Source organism: Salmo salar, chromosome ssa26 (assembly GCF_905237065.1).
Source record: "Salmo salar chromosome ssa26, Ssal_v3.1, whole genome shotgun sequence".
Lineage (NCBI taxonomy): Eukaryota > Metazoa > Chordata > Actinopteri > Salmoniformes > Salmonidae > Salmo > Salmo salar.
In genome coordinates this window covers 25,554,821-25,572,500 of record NC_059467.1, presented here as the reverse complement: position 1 = coordinate 25,572,500, position 17,680 = coordinate 25,554,821, and the positions used below count along the sequence as shown (strand labels likewise).

The window sequence follows — 17,680 nt, the reverse complement described above, 5'->3', positions numbered from 1 at the left end:
CTTGGAAGCCCATCAGGAGATTCCAGTCAATCCCACACTTCCAAACCAAACACTGGGAATTCAGCTTGGGGGCTCACTGACTTTCTCTTGTTAATAAGCATTTGCTCATTCCTCCCTCTGTGCCAATCAAAACTTTTCCTGTCTGAGAAATGAGGGAAACCTGCAGCATATTTCTGCAGTGTCTCCACTCCCAGTGTCTTTCTGACAGAATGCGGCAGGCAGGCAGGCAGGCAGGCAGGCAGGCAGGCAGGCAGGCAGGCAGGCAGGCAGGCAGGCAGGCAGGCGAGGAGCTGTTGTCATGTGAATTGAATCAGTAGGAACAGACCCAGTGTTTTCCCTCCAGAGGGGCATTGGAAACAACTCTGAGGTGCACAGGAACCTCCCTCTGCCTCATGAAGAGAGAGACAAATGATGAGACAAACCACAGGAACCTCCCTCTGCCTCATGAAGAGAGAGACAAATGATGAGACAAACCACAGGAACCTCCCTCTGCCTCAGGAAGAGAGAGACAAATGATGAGACAAACCACAGGAACCTCCCTCTGCCTCATGAAGAGAGAGACAAATGATGAGACAAACCACAGGAACCTCCCTCTGCCTCATGAAGAGAGAGACAAATGATGAGACAAACCACAGGAACCTCCCTCTGCCTCATGAAGAGAGAGACAAATGATGAGACAAACCACAGGAACCTCCCTCTGCCTCATGAAGAGAGAGACAAATGATGAGACAAAGCACAGGAACCTCCCTCTGCCTTAGGAAGAGAGAGACAAATGATGAGACAAACCACAGGAACCTCCCTCTGCCTCATGAAGAGAGAGACAAATGATGAGACAAAGCACAGGAACCTCCCTCTGCCTCATGAAGAGAGAGACAAATGATGAGACAAAGCACAGGAACCTCCCTCTGCCTCATGAAGAGAGAGACAAATGATGAGACAAAGCACAGGAACCTCCCTCTGCCTCAGGAAGAGAGAGACAAATGATGAGACAAACCACAGGAACCTCCCTCTGCCTCATGAAGAGAGAGACAAATGATGAGACAAACCACAGGAACCTCCCTCTGCCTCATGAAGAGAGAGACAAATGATGAGACAAAGCACAGGAACCTCCCTCTGCCTTAGGAAGAGAGAGACAAATGATGAGACAAACCACAGGAACCTCCCTCTGCCTCATGAAGAGAGAGACAAATGATGAGACAAACCACAGGAACCTCCCTCTGCCTCATGAAGAGAGAGACAAATGATGAGACAAACCACAGGAACCTCCCTCTGCCTCAGGAAGAGAGAGACAAATGATGAGACAAACCACAGGAACCTCCCTCTGCCTCATGAAGAGAGAGACAAATGATGAGACAAACCACAGGAACCTCCCTCTGCCTCATGAAGAGAGAGACAAATGATGAGACAAAGCACAAGCATTCCACAACTCACAAACTATTATCCACTTCAGCTGTTTTTCCCTCAGCCAACTTCCTTCCCAAGAGATACTGCACATGCAAATACAATTATACCAAACATTAGGAACACCTTCCTAATATTGAATTCCCTTTTTGCCCTCAGAACAGCCTCAATTCGACACAGCATGGACTCTACAAGGTGTCGAAAGCGTTCCATAGGAATGCTGGCCATTGTAGACTCCAATGCTTCCCACAGTTGTGTCAAGTTGGCTGGATGTCCTTTGGGTAGTGGACCATTCTTGATACACACAGGAAACTGTTGAATGTGAAAAACCCAGCAGTGTTGCAGTTCTTGACACAAACCGGCGTGCCTGGCACCTACTACCATACCCTGTTCAAAGGCATTTAAATATTTTATCTTGCCCATTCAACCTCTGAATGGCACACATACACAATCCATGTCTACATTGTTTCCCCTTCATTTTTTAAAATGTTTTATTTCACCTTTATTTAACCAGGTAAGCTAGTTGAGAACAAGTTCTCATTTACAACTGCGACCTGGCCAAGATAAAGCATCTATATAAAGCATCATCTACACTGATAAGGGATCATAGCTATCCCCTGGATTCACCTGGTCAGTCTATGTCATGGAAAGAGCAGGTGTTCTTAATGTTTTGTATACGCAGTGTATGTCAATGCTTAAACTTTCAGCCTACAATAAAAGTGTATACATTTTCAAGGTGTTATCATCTATCATAATATCTTTTGCCAACCGAATCTTCTGAGGCATTACCTTGCACCTTCTTCTTCTATTGTTTCCTCCCGGTCTTCTTCTACGGTCTCCTCCATGTCTTCTATGGTCTCCTCCCTGTCTTTTTCTTGTTCTATGGTCTCCTCCCTGTCTTGTCCGGCAGCCTTCAGTTCATGTTCAGCCAGGCATTTAGCCTCCTGACCAAGAGGTATGCAGCTGCAGCAGGTTCCCATCCTGGCCCCACTAGCCTCTCCTCTGCTGCCCTGCTGCTGGCCACCCTGCTCTGTCTCTGACCGTCTGGACCATGACTGGCCCATCCTCTATAATGTAGCTCACCACAGGAAGAAGATTGTCTCATCTCTGCCCTGACAACTGTTAATGTATTCATTGCAGGCTCCAGAGTTAAATATATCAAAAGTCCTTTTGGTGAGTGATGGAATGGCTGTTTCCCAGCTCTGCAGTACATAGCCACCCACTGTATCAGCCTCTCAATCGACTCTTTGTCTTAATCCCTTTCATTCAGTGCAGTGTTATACCCCCAACCCCGTCTATGTTCTTAAACTGCCATTGCCCTAATCTGTCACCACGAACATGAAGTTGACATGACAGCTGTGTTCCTTGGCCTTGAGTGGCTGTTCAAACCATTACACAGGTTAGGACAAGACGAATGTGGAAACTGGAGACCTGGATGGACATTTAGACATGACACCAGTGTATTTGTGACTTATGACAAAACAGCCTTATGTAACCGATGTGAAATGGCTAGTTAGTTAGCGGTGGTGCGCGCTAATAGCGTTTCAATCGGTGACGTCACTCGCTCTGAGACTTGAAGTAGGGTTGCCCCTTGCGTTGCAAGGGCCGCGGCTTTTGTGGTGCGATGGGTAACGATGCTTCGTGGGGTGTCAGTTGTTGATGTGTGCAAGGGTCCCTGGTTCGAGCCCGGGTTGGGGCGAAGAGAGGGACGGAACCTACACTGTTACACTTACAGTATAAGTAAACAAAACATCTATGGCTCCTTGAAAAGCGCTTCATAAAACCCATCTATTATTTACAAGTATTAACTTTAACCTGTTAATAATCTGCCCTTGAGCAAGGCACTTAACCCTAATTGCTCCACTTGTACATGCAGTGAAACAGGACAAATAAACTCAGCAAAAAAAGAAACGTCCTCTCACTATCAACTGAGTTTATTTTCAGCAAACTTAAATATTTGTATGAACATAACAAGATTCAACAACTGAGACATATACTGAACAAGTTCCACAGACATGTGACTAACAGAAATGGAATAATGTGTCCCTGAACAAAAAGGGGGGGGGGGTCAAAATCAAAAGTAACAGTCAGTATCTGGTTTGGCCACCAGCAGCATTAACCTGTTGGGGGTAGGGGGCAGTATTGACACGGCCGGATAAAAAACGTACCCGATTTAATCTGGTTACTACTCCTGCCCAGTAACTAGAATATGCATATAATTATTGGCTTTGGATAGAAAACACCCTAAAGTTTCTAAAACTGTTTGAATGGTGTCTGTGAGTATAACAGAACTCATATGGCAGGCAAAAACCTGAGAAGATTCCTTACAGGAAGTGCCCTCTGACAAGATCTTGTTCTTCTTGTCTCCGTTTATTGAAGACTGAGGATCTTTGCTGTAACGTGACACTTCCTACGGCTCCCATAGGCTCTCAGAACCCGGGAAAAAGCTGAATGATATCGAGGCAGCCCCAGGCTGAAACACATTAGCGCGTTTGGATAGTGGCCTGTCAGAGGACCATTAGACTGGGGCTCGTGCATGAGGGCACGAGATGTTTTTATTTTCCCTCTCTTTGAACGAAAACCACCACTCCCGGTCGAAATATTATCGCTTTTTTACGAGAAAAATGGCATAAAAACTGATTTTAAACAGCGGTTGACATGCTTCGAAGTACGGTAATGGAATATTTAGAATTTTTTTGTCACGAATTGCGCCGTGCTCGTCACCCTTCTTTACCATTCGGATAGTGTCTTGAATGCACAAACAAAATGCCGCTATTTGGATATAACAATGGATTATTTGGGACCAAACCAACATTTGTTATTGAAGTAGAAGTCCTGGGAGTGCATTCTGACGAAGAACAGCAAAGGTAATAACATTTTTCTTATAGTAAATCTGACTTTGGTGAGTGCTAAACTTGCTGGGTGTCTAAATAGCTAGCCCTGTGATGCTGGGCTATCTACTGAGAATATTGCAAAATGTGCTTTCACCGAAAAGCTATTTTAAAATCGGACATAGCGAGTGCATAGAGGAGTTCTGTATCTATAATTCTTAAAATAATTGTTATGCTTTTTGTGAACGTTTATCGTGAGTAATTTAGTAAATTTTTTGTAAATTCACCGGAAGTTTGCGGGGGGTATGCTAGTTCTGAACGTCACATGCTAATGTAAAAAGCTGGTTTTTGATATAAATATGAACTTGATTGAACAAAACATGCATGTATTGTATAACATAATGTCCTAGGTGTGTCATCTGATGAAGATCATCAAAGGTTAGTGCTGCATTTAGCTATCTTCTGGGTTTTTGTGACATTATATGCTAGCTTGAAAAATGGGTGTCTGACTATTTCTGGCTGGGTACTCTGCTGACATAATCTAATGTTTTGCTTTCGTTGTAAAGCCTTTTTGAAATCGGACAGTGTGGTTATATTAACGAGAGTCTTGTCTTTAAAATGGTGTAAAATAGTCATATGTTTGAGAAATTGAAGTAATAGCATTTCTAAGGTATTTGAATAACGCGCCACAGGATTCCACTGGCTGTTACGTAGGTGGGATGATTTCGTCCCACTGGCCCTAGAGAAGTTAAGTACTGCAGTGCATCTCCTCCTCATGGACTGCACCAGATTTGCATGTTCTTGCTGTGAGATGTTACCCCACTCTTCCACCAAGGCACCTGCAAGTTCCCAGACATTTCTGGGGGGAATGGCCCTCACCCTCCAATCCAACAGATTCCAGACGTGCTCAATGGGATTGAGATCCGGGCTCTTCGCTGGCCATGGCAGTACACCGATATTCCTGTCTTGCAGGAACGCACAGAACGAGCAGTATCGCTGGTGGCATTGTCATGCTGGAGGGTCATGTCAGGATGAGCCTGCAGGAAGGGTACCACATGAGGAGGAGGATGTCTTCCCTGTAACGCACAGCATTGAGATTGCCTGCAATGACAACAAACTCAGTCCGAGGATGCTGTGACACACCGCCCCAGACCATGACGGACCCTTCACCTCCAAATCGATCCCGCTCCAGAGTACAGGCCTCGGTGTAACGCTCATTCCTTCGACGATAAACGCGAATCTTCCCATCACCCCTGGTGAGACAAAACAGCGACTCATCAGTGAAGGGCACCTTTTGCCAGTCCTGTCTGGTCCAGCGACGGCGGGTTTGTGCCTGTAGGTGACGTTGTTGCCGGTGATGTCTGGTGAGGACCTGCCTTACAACAGGCCTACAAGCCCTCAGTCCAGCCTCTTTCAGCCTATTGCAGACAGTCTGAGCACTGATTGAGGGATTGTGAATTCCTGGTGTAACTCGGGCAGTTGTTGTTGCCATTCTGTACCTGTCCCGCAGGTGTGATGTTCGGATGTACCAATCCTGTGCAGGTGTTGTTACATGTGGTCTGCCACTGTGAGGACGATCAACTGTCCTCTGTCTCTCTCCCTGTAGCTCTGTCTTAGGCGTCTCACAGTACAGACATTGCAATTTATTGCCCTGGCCACATCTGCAGTCGTCATGCCTCCTTGCAGCATGCCTAAGATATGTTCACGCAGATGAGCAGAGACCCTGGGCATCTTTCTTTTAGTGTTTTTCAGAGTCAGTAGAAAGGCCTCTTTAGTGTCCTAAGTTTTCATAACTGTGACCTTAATTGCCTACCGTCCGTAAGCTGGTAGTGTCTTGACGACCATCCACAGGTGCATGTTCATTAATTGTTTATGGTTCATTGAACAAGCATGGGAAACAGTGTTTAAACCCTTTACAATGAGGATCTGTGACGTTATTTGGATTTTTACGAATTATCTTTGAAAGACAGGGTCCTGAAAAAGGGACGTTTCTTTTTTTGCTAAGTTTATAAGCACCCCCTATTTGACATGTCATTTATTTTAGAATGGATCCTGGCATCTCCAATAACTCCAGACTACGTGCTCAGTGTTAAAATAACACATTGTTTCCTCTCCTACTTCCACAGGATAAATGATTCATTCTGCAGCAGGTAAAGTATTCTCAGGTAGGAGAGCACTATAGCCCCTGTACCACTGCTGCAGCCCCACTGCAAACAGCTTCTGCCAAAACAGGAAATCATTAAAAAGTCTTGTCACGGGAAAGGGCCCTGCCACAGCCTCTGCCTACTGCCTCCAAAAATTCAGAATAATCACTACACCCCCATTCTCCAAACATCAGGGAGGGAGAGAGCCAGGGAGAGAGGGTCAGAACACAGGAGGGCATGACTCTCCTGCCTCTCTTCTCGGCACATCACACACAACACTAGAGCTGTCAGTTCAGCCCACAAACGGACTGTCAAAGTGCTTCTGAGTTTTCAACAGCATTATGTGAAAGTTCACCAGCTACGGAAGAGACGTATTTGTTTAGATTATGATTTAGCTGAGTGATTAAATACTGTATCACCTAACAAATCCAAGTATGTATTTGGGGATGGAAAAGTGACTGCCTGGTAGTGCTGCTGATACCATGGTGGTGAGTGTCATGCAGGTGAATGGAGATTGACACACAATGCAGAAGAGCCCAGTCATTCACTGATTACAGCCTTCAGCATGGCAAGGAGCGATTCCAGAGTGTTTGGAGAGCTTGACATACACACGGGGGGGGGGAGGGCTAGACAAAGAGAGGAGACAAAACCCTCTCAGAATCACTAATGTCAGGTGAAGGTCACAGCATGGTCTTAACAAACAGCTGAGAGAGGAGTAGGACAAGGACTGTTATTTACACACTTGATCAGACAGACAGCACATCTCATCAACATGCTGAAGTGTGAGAGACAGGGGGTGAGGATTCGTTGTAGCCATCATAGCCAATGCATACAGAGATGTTTGTGTACTTGGAAACAAATAGAAATGACAGCTTTAAGCCACCCTGCAGTCTGACCTCTCATAGACGCCCTGGGCTGAATGAAACAGCCACAGGGTTGAGCAGTGGGAACTGTGGAATTCCACTTCTCAGCATGAAACCTCTAAACACCACGACCGGTATGTAAGAGTGGGTAGCAGTATAGTTTCAGACTAGCCAGAGGAAAGACTATGAAAACTGTAGGTTGTTGGCCTGAATCCCAGGGGGGGAATACTGCTTCATATAACCTGGAATAAAATACCTTCACAGAAAGAGGGTGTTTACTCTGTGGTAAATCTTTCTGCATATGAGAGAAGATGAACAGCTCTGAATGGAGTTTTCAACTTTATATTAGTTTCAATGGGATAACAGCAGTTAAACCCACCTCCAGTCTACTGCATGAGAGCAGCTTGGCTGCGGCTGCTGCTGATACAGGGAGGTCTGTCTGATTGGTATTCAGTGGCATGCTTCTTATCACTCCCCCGTCATCTCTCCCTCTGCCACTTGACACAGAAATATCTGAATTTCAATCAATTCCCATCCAATTCCATAGTCCTTGAAGCAAACATGACATTAATGGACAAATTCCATAGTGTCCAGACCATCTTACCTACAGTACATCCACCTGAGGGAATCAGGACTTAGTTCTGGGTGGTCAATTGAACTGTTATGATGAGGCCATAATTATTAAAGTAATGAAGGTGCATTCAGTGTCTGTGGTGAATGTAGGCTTTCCTAGAAAGCACACCACACCTGCCAACACTGAGTCGTAACAAAGACAGAAATGACAACCGTCAACACGTTGCTGTAAGAATAAAATAGAAGTGTGTTTCCTTAGATTTACCTTCCAGAAAGACTCACTATGACTCTTTTTCTTCCTGTGTCACCAGGATGAAAGGAACAGTTGGGGATACACTTTAAAAGGAAGTCTGTCAAAAAACTAGTTTTAAAACCGATCCACTAGGGTCAAGCAGCCCCAGTGAAAAGAGAAGTACAAAGGACAGCTAAAGTTCTTCCACTCTCTGTGGCAGTTTGAAAGTGAGCACTGAATATCAAAGGTATATTTTGCAGTTTCAAAAGCACTCAAAGAGTTGAATACAGATGTAACCGCCAAAAACTTTTTCATTTGCTACACTTGTCTTGGTTTGCTTAGCAGATTAACCTTGTCATCTGCATTGATGGAGACGATCATTACCATTGAAACACATGTTCCTTCAGAACAAGGGGATCTTGGTATGCTGAGGCCAAAGGTCAACTAAAGCATTGTGAAGTTAGTTTGTAGCCTTCCTTCATTTGGCGACTTGGATCTCTGCACCAGTGAAGCGTGGATTTGCTGTATGCAGAAAGAGAATGCTTTACTAGTGGAGCCTAGAGATAAACCCCTGTAGGGAAACTGAGCTGCCTTTCATCTCCATTTAGAGTGTTTTGCTTCACTCCTGCTACATCTTATGGCTAATTAACTCATTCCTCCCAGAGTGCCATTGTAACACAGAACAGACAATACAAATTAGAAGACTGGAGGGAGGTGGCAAATAAACACAGAGATCTGAGAGAAATAATAAAAGATTGATGGAACCATCATTTCTTATTAAGAACAAAAGTGGAGGGATATAGAAGAGGGAGTCTGTGTGCGTTTATGGAGTCTGTGTGGGTCTATATGGATATTGTACACTTCCCCCTGTCAGCCCATCAGGTTTGGAAACCCCAAACAACAATAGCAACATTGTCCCAACAGGACACCATTGTACCTCGATTGGATCATTTCTCCCCTGGGGGAGCTATAGAGTTGCACTTTTCCAAAGCATTGACTGCTCCAGCTATATGTTTTCTGGGGGAAAAACTGGGAAAACCACTTCACAGGCTCTAGTGTAGCTACTTAAAACCAACTGAAACAACATTCACTTCTTCGGAGTAGATTTTATCAAAATAAATACCTCTCGGTCTGAGTAGAAAGAATTCTAAAGAAATGCAAGTCAGGAATATAGTGCCAGATTAAAGTAACAGCCAAAGAGCCCTGGTCCACTCTGAGACAGGAGAGGTTAACTAACTAACCCACCATGTTAGAGAGCACTAGGCAGACCTCCATTCCTCCACTGGCCTACATGTAAATTAATGTGAGTTTTACTACGACCGCGCTGCCTGTCTCAACAATCCCTTCTTTGTACTCTAGCTCCGCTGGTTTCCACCAGCAACCCACTACACAACCAGCAGACCGTTGTCACGGCAGCGCCATGTGGACTTGGATTCCGCTCAGCCTGTCACAGCATGCTCCATGGACAGCAGGGGGGAGGAGGGAAGGGGGGGACCCCAAAAACCTATACAAACAGCTCCATCCAATGATTATGTGAGACTTCAACCTAAAGTGCTACTGTTTGGATGAAACCTCGACCACATCTATGTCAGTCATGGAGTAAACATGACTGTGGTTTGAAAAGAGTTTCGCTTTTCGACAGGGGCTATCAGTCATATAAAGCTTGACTTCACAGTTGACTGTCATATTTCTGAGAGACTGGAGGATTGATGAATTAACCAGCCCATGCCTCCACTCACAGTGTTTAATTAGCTGAGTGCTGGGTGACCAGGCAGGCAGGTGGGCTATGCATTCAACGACTCGCCCATAATTACCTTAAAGACACATGAGACAAACGTAGAAAACCCCGGCGCCGTCCAAGATGTCAGTAAATCAAATGAAGCTCTGATGTGGCCGGTCCACTGTGAAGTATTGAAGAGCCCACCATTAGGTGAAAATGACAGAAGCCACATCAGCAGAAATGAATGATTCCCCAATGAGGGATAATAAAGAGGCCAAGCACATCACAAGGACAAACTCAACATCTCTCATTGGCTCTTCCAAGACATGAACACACATGTAGTTACTTTGAATCTACAGTTCCGGTCCTGGCGTAATTACATGCAACTACACTGCAGTAACTAAGTGATTTGATTAACCTTAGGTAAAGTAGCAGTAGAGTGGAACAAAGAGAACACTTTTTCCGTTCTGAACTTGGGAAGAGTGTGTCCAGTTTGAATTGTGTTGAAACCACAGCCATACTTTATGGGAATTCTAATGTGAGAAGAGGGTTGTAGGACAGTCGTGACTTGGCCTGTCCCTGTCGTCTGTTTGGTTCTCAGAAGTCTGCTGTTACCTAACCCACCAATGTTAAAACAGCACAATGACAAAGACACAATGTCCAGCTAGAGCCAGAGAAGAAGACCAAAACAGGATCCTTGCTTCCATCAAGTCATTTCAGCAACAAATAACCAATTGATTTTACAGCCAGGCTGACATTTGGGCCATCATACATCTCCGGGTTGGCCTGTTGTTCTCTTTCCTCAGAGGCCAGAGAGACGGGCACAATCACTCCCTTCATGCAGCACACAATCAAAGTGTCAGCTATAACAAATTTCTGCAATCATTTTTTCTTTGCCCTTTTAAAAACTCACATGTCTGAATGCCAGCTTCCTGCCTCAGTTGTTTCTATAGTGTTTACATAAGGTGCGTTGCATTGTCTGTGTTACGAGTCCTCCATCTCAGAGCAACACATTTCCAATGCAAAACAGGGAGGAAGACAGCGGCACAGACAATCTCAATCTATCTTGCACTGGGCTGTTTAGTTGGCAGATGGGAGGACATGGAGATCAGTGCCTTGCATACAGGTAGGTGTGTGCTGTGCTGAATGAGTTATACTCCCACGGTCCCACCAGACTGAGTCTGTCTGAGACTACTGAGGAACACACCAGACTTGAATGGGCATCCTCCCATCCACACCAGTGTTGCTAACCACTAGAAAGCATCTGTCTGCAACCACAGAACACTTTCATTAGTTATCAATTAATTATTACAACTGCTTTGAGTCAGGAGAACTTCATATTCCAATATTAACACAATCGTGTTTTACTGAGGCTCATGTTTGTGCTGTGTGACGCTTGGACCAGACTTTGTTTGCTCCCAATAATTTTCTACATTCAACAAACTATTCACACAAACAAGAATACAACCATAGCAGTAGAAAGCACTTTATGGCAGGCTCTCTGACTGGGGCAAGTGAGGCAAACTAAAAGGGGCATGACTGTGGACAGAGTTGCCAGTGTTTTCCACAAGTACATAGAGTAGCCAGACAAATAGAAAAAGTAGCCAGCTAGGCGCTCAACATTTTTTGCCGTAAGAGCACTATTTTGATGTCCTCTGTTACATGATTCCATTTGAAATACACAGGAAAATGATTGAACACTTTGAGTTTACCTCCCTGATTGTAAAAATGATTTGTGGTATTATGTAGAAAGACATGACTTTACAATTTAAATGATTGAAAATGTATGAATTCAGTGTATTGGTAGCTGTTTTGGTGATTGTCTAGGTCTAAGCCTATATGAGCAGGACTATTTTCTATGTAAGAGAACATTAAACCTTTAACGTTTAACCTGTCTCCTCTTGAGATTAAAGTCTTATTTACAGTTTTACTGCAATATATGCCATAATAATGTTCTTCAAATTATATAATTTTATTCAAACAAAAATAGAGTAAAGAAATTCAAGGTTTTGTTTGTCCAGGTTTTGGTTTTTCACAGTTTTTTTAGGTTCTCTCTCAAAATAACACTTTTTTAATAAATAAATACATTGGAGGTTCTAAGTCCACAACAATGTTTAAACCACATCGTGAGAACACTTTGAGGTCTGGGAAAAAACAGAGACATTTAAATTTTTGGGTGTAGTTACCCTTTAATTCAAGTGTGCACCAAGCAAGAGGTTGTTGTTTAGCTGCATTTTGTAGCACATGTGATGAGTTTGCAAAACAAATACCCACTGGATTGATAAAAATAATCATGATATCATTCTTCCAGGTAAGAATATGCTACTTTGTAGTTAACATTTCATGTTTTTTAGGAAAGGCTTTCCATCTACCAGAAGACTGTTTTCATTAGCATCATCGCTAATGGCTAGACTCACGCAATGCACACACACAGACAGGGGCAAGCATGGCACACCAGTATTTAGGGAGTTTCTCCCATTCTTCTCTGCAGATCATCTCAAGCTCTGTTAGGTTGGATGGGGAGTGTCGCTGTACAGCTATTTTCAGGTCTCTCCAGAGATGTTAGATCGGGTTCAAGTCTGGGCTCTGGCTGAGCCACTCAAGGACATTCAGAGATTTGGGTCACTCTTGCATTGTCTTGGCTGTGTGCTTAGGGTTGTTTTCCTGTTGAAAGGTGAACTTAGTCTGAGGTCCTGAACACTCAGGAGCAGGTTTTCATCAAGGGTCTCTCTGTACTTTGCTCTGTTCATCGTTCCCTCAATGCTGACTAGTCTCCCAGTCCCTGCCGCTGAAAAATACCCACAGCATGATGCTGCCACCACCATGCTTCATCGTAGGGATGGTGCCAGGTTTCCTCCAGATGTGACGCTTGGCATTCAGGCCAAAGAGTTCAATCTTGGTTTCATCAGACCAGAAAATCTTGTTTCTCATGGTCTGAGAGTCCTTTAGGTGCCTTTTGTCAAACTCTAAGCGGTCTGTCATTTGCCTTTTACTGAGGAGTGGCTTCCGTCTGGCCACTCTACCGTAAAGGCCTGATTGGTGGAGTGCTGCAGAGATGGTTGTCCTTCTGGAAGGTTCTCCCATCACCAAAGAGGAACTCTGGAGCTCTGTCAGAGTGAACATCAGGTTCTTGGTCACCTCCCTTACCAAGGCCCTTCTTCCTCGATTGCTCAGTTTGGCCGGGCGGCCAGCTCTAGGAAGAGTCTTGGTGGTTCTAAACATTTTTCATTTAAGAATGAGGAAGGCCACAGTTCTTGGGGATCCCCTATGCTGCAGAAATATTTTGGTACGCTTCACCAGATCTGTGCCTCGACACAGTCCTGTCTCGGAGATCTATGGACAATTATTTCGAACACATGGCTTGGTTTTTGCTCTGACATGCACTGTCAACTGTGGGACTTTAGTGTGTGCCTTTCCAAATCAAGTCCAATCAATTGAATTTACCACAGGTGGACTCCAATCAAGTTGACAGCTGGTGCTAATGGAAAACACTGATTCAAAGACAGTACTGTATGAAGGCTAAAACTGCTTCTCCAATAGAAATCCCCGATCACACTTGTAGGCGATGTCATGGCGACGTTGGCTAGCTAAGCTCATGCGTAGAAACACGTCATCGGCTTGCACAGTGGTTTTGCCCCAAACTGTGCATGTTTAGGCGGTCAAATCAAAGGCACTCCTTCGATATAAAGTTTTTGACAAAAAGGAAAACGTGTCAATTTGGCTTAACTACTGAAGACAATGGCTCGAATCTAGGTTGTGCTGTTAGATTTTGAGAAAATGAACAACTAAGAAGAATATTTCACTTCTCTCATTGACTTCTCAAACCCCGGCCTGGTCTGTTTGGTCTGTTTCACAAGCGCTCCCGGAAGTCCCGCGATGTTGCGCCTCTGGGTTAAGAAACTCTGTGACTGAGTTGCTACCCACCAGAAACCACCCATGGTGAAGGAGTTCGCCTTCCATTGGTTCACATTGAGAGACCCCTGCTCATGCATTCTCTATGTCTACACTTGCTTTACAGTATCAATCAATCAAATGTATTTATAAAGCCCTTTTCACATCAGCAGATGTCATAAAGTGCTATACAGAAGCCCAGCCTAAAACCCCAAACAGCAGGTAATGCAGATATATAAGCACATGGCTAGGAAAAGTAGACTTGTCAGTTGTCATAGTTAGCTTAATTTATCAGTTGGTTTTCAGAGTGGTATGTTATCTACTCTGTGTGTTTCTCCCTCTTCCAGGGACCCATCTGCTACACACTGGCAGCCACAGCCTACAGAGTTGATTCCCATCAACAAACATGATGTGAAACACTGCAGAAGAAAATGCCCAGCTAGATAATGCAAATGGCTCTCTACTGAGTGTCTGGGTAAACAAATGAAATACTGTAGAGAGAGTGAGTGGTTTAATGTTACTTCTACAAACATAGCACAGCCTGGTAGTAGCCAAAAGAAAGGCAAAGACTGACAGAATGCTCTGGTAGATATGGTGGATTGGTTATTGGGAGCCATAATCATTTTCTGGATAGAGAAAGTGTGACTTTGGGGATCCTGTTCTCGCTGCTTCAAGACTGTAATCATGCTAAACATCTCTGTCACCATATGGTCACAGACACAAAAGCCCCTCTCCTGCCCCTTCTCCAGCCCCACACACAAACACACACAGCTAATGGAGAGAGTAGAGGTCTTGCATATTGGAGGGTGTGAGCTGAATTTCAATAGATTTCTTTCAGTCCTGCTTGGCATTGCCCTTTATTTTCTAAATGATGTGGGCAGAAAGCAAGAGTTAATTGGCATGAGAACTTCAACATAGAGCATCAATATAGCCTGTCAATCTATTGTGATGTCTGTAATCAAATCACAATATATTGTAATGCAAAACTGAACCATACATGTTCAAACACTCCATGCAGGCATATCTGTGGGACAGATGGGGAATTACATCACATCAGAGTGTGTGTGTGTGTGTGTGTGTTCAGTCCTCTCTCTTCCTCAAACACGATGTTCTAAATAGAAAGAAATTAAATTAAAAGTAGGATATTATCTAGCTACAGATCCTGAAGAAAAGCAAACATGACCTTTCTCCAAACATTATAGCATTAGGTTACGTTGGTCAAACACAATCACATTTTTCATTAATCTCACCTTTGGGGAGTTCTGTTAAAATGTACATTTTACATTTACGTCATTTAGCAGAGCGACTTACAAATTGGTGCATTCACCTTATGATATCCAGTGGAACAACCACTTTACAATAGTACATCTATATAAAAAAAAATTGGGGGGGGGCTAGAAGGATTACTATATCCTATCCCAGGTATTCCTTAAAGAGGTGGGGTTTCAGGTGTCTCCGGAAATGTATTTCAAGGTGCTGGTTTATAATAGGCCTGGCTAATTTCTGTCTGAAACCTAAAGGAAGCATAGGCTACTGATGCATACGTTAGGCTAAAAGTGTAAAGACAGCAGTCTATGATTTGACAAAACTATAGATAAATTACTTAATAAATCATAATAAAATGGTCCAGAAAAATAACAATGAGTGGTTGGCAATCAGTGGAGGCTCCTCAGAGGAAGAAGGGAGGGACCATCCTCCTCACTGAATTTCATAAAAATAAAAATCGTAAAACATTTAAAAAGCTATCCTTTTTAGATAAAACTATACTAAATATAATCACATGTCACCAAATAATTGATTAAAACACACTATTTTGCAAAGAAGGTCTACAGTACCCTCAACAGCACTATGTAGGGTAGAACCATGCTGTAGCCGGAGGACAGCTAGCTTCCGTCCTCCTTTGGGTACATTGACTTCAATACAGAACCTAGGAGGCTCATGGTTCTCACCCCCTTCCACAGACTTACAGAGTAATTATGACAAGTTCCGGAGGACGTCCTCCAACCTATCAGAGCTCTTGCAGCATGATCTGACATGTTGTCCACCCAATCAAAGGATCAGAGAATTAATCTAGCTAGTACTGCAGTGCATAAAATGTGGTGAGTAGTTGACTCAAAGAGAGAGAAAGACAGTAGTTGAACAGCTTTGAACAAATTAACTTATTCCAAAATGAAAGAGAATCAAGAGAGAAATGCAGCTACCTAGTTTAGCCTACTGGAACACCTAGCTCTAACAGAGGTATGCTATGTTAGCTAGCTGGCTATGACTTTCCAACACAACACTGGAACTTTTCCAAGTCAAGGTAAGCTTTAGGTTTTACTAATTCATTGCCAGTGGGGCACGCCGGTGTAACTGCTTACTGACTGTACACTGAAATGCTATCGTATTATTGTATTGGGTTTACTATCGTGTTAGTTCTATTAGCTATGCTGACTATGACATTACTTTAGCTAATATGGTGACAACTGGGTGAATGGATATGAATGACAGTCATCCAATATGCTGTAATAGAAATATGGCCATGCTCATGAAAAAAAGTCGTCTTAAACGGCACTGACTGCAACTGTTGGCAATGACATTGCAATATACTGTATCATATCAAGCCTGAATAGCCTAACATTGCAGAAATCCCTGACTAAACATTTGCATGAAGTAGTAGTCTATGCTATACAGCATTTGTTATCGTTCAGCCAGTAGCCTAATAAAGGTATCATATGGGGCTAGTCAGGAGCAATAGGCTTCTCTGTGACATTCATAAATGACAAACCAAATCAGCAAACCAGAGCGTTGTGTCCTAGTGCAACATTGTATCCATGAACACCTGGGGTATTTTTATGTGTAACCGTGAGAAAGAAAGTGATGGCTTGCTTGCATTGCAACGTCATCATTTCTCAACCCGCTGTAATTGCTGCATTTAAAAGACTGCATGCCTTCAAGCGTGCTACAGACACAACAATAGTCCTACAGCTATGAGCTATTCGAGCTCGAATCGGACGTTAGAGTCACGCACATCCCATACATTAACAACATAAAGCTGCACTCACTTAATGAAGTAGCTGGCCCCCTCGTCCGAGAATCCTTCTTCCCATCCCAGTGGTAAATCTAAAACATGAATACAATGGGCTGCGTGAATCTATACATATCTAGATGCGGTAGGCTAAAGCTCAATGTGCACAGCAGTCATGAAATATCGTATTATTAATTCCTGCGCGTACCTGATCGTATCATGTGTCCAGAGTTGACAGGTTCACCCGTACGGGGATGGAGCCAAGTAGTGCTGTGAGTTTTATCACTGAAAGAAACAAGACACCTGTTACTGGACGAGAAGAACGTGAATAACTGCGTAATTAACCCGTTTCACCAGTAAAGCTTAAAGTTAAAACATCACAGTGCATGCTAACTTGATGAAGAAGACCCTGCCATCTCGATAAACTCCATAGGACCAGTGGTCAGGTAGAGTGTCCCGCCCGAGCGGTGCCGCCATGATCCCGGCTTCTTGTTCAAGCTAGTTCATTCTCTTCTCCCCTCCGCAGAGTTTTCAGTCCAATGATCACCGCTAGGGCTGCAGACTTTTAAAGGGGAAGACCAAACTTGTAAAAAGTCCTAAAGCCAGCGCGTCTTTGTGCCACTTTTAGCCGACGAAAAAGGGGTGTAGACATACCAAAGCGTGCGTGGTTGGCTGGGATTGAATCAAATGTAAAACATGGTTCTCCAATTCATTTCAATCTAGCGCAGTATTGTCATGCATCACAAGGGTGCAGCTACAGTAATTACACATAAGGAATGCGTTGAAAAGATTTCCGCATTAATACCCTGTTATTTGAGAAGATTAACATTCCCAAACAACAGTCCATCACACGCAAATTCCAAAACTCAAATGAACGATTTTTCCTGCAATAATGACGTCACCAACAGTAGACTAAACTACAAATGATATAGCATTTCCTGATGAATCTAAGATAGCCTTTCAGCCTATGACCTGTGGAACATACAGGTAACTGGCTAAATAAAGACGACACCAACAT

General features: G+C 43.7%; 1 protein-coding gene across 1 annotated transcript in view; it reads right to left on the bottom strand.

The window, feature by feature from the left end:
- Positions 1–17,510, bottom strand: part of plekha7b (pleckstrin homology domain containing, family A member 7b) — a 174,184-nt gene extending 156,674 nt beyond the window's left edge. Inside the window, 3 exon segments of the mRNA XM_045709131.1 lie at positions 16,700–16,757; positions 16,871–16,947; positions 17,057–17,510. Coding sequence (XP_045565087.1) covers positions 16,700–16,757; positions 16,871–16,947; positions 17,057–17,139 — 218 coding nt within the window. The 5' untranslated portion in view covers positions 17,140–17,510.
- Between the last annotated feature and the right edge of the window lie 170 nt (positions 17,511–17,680).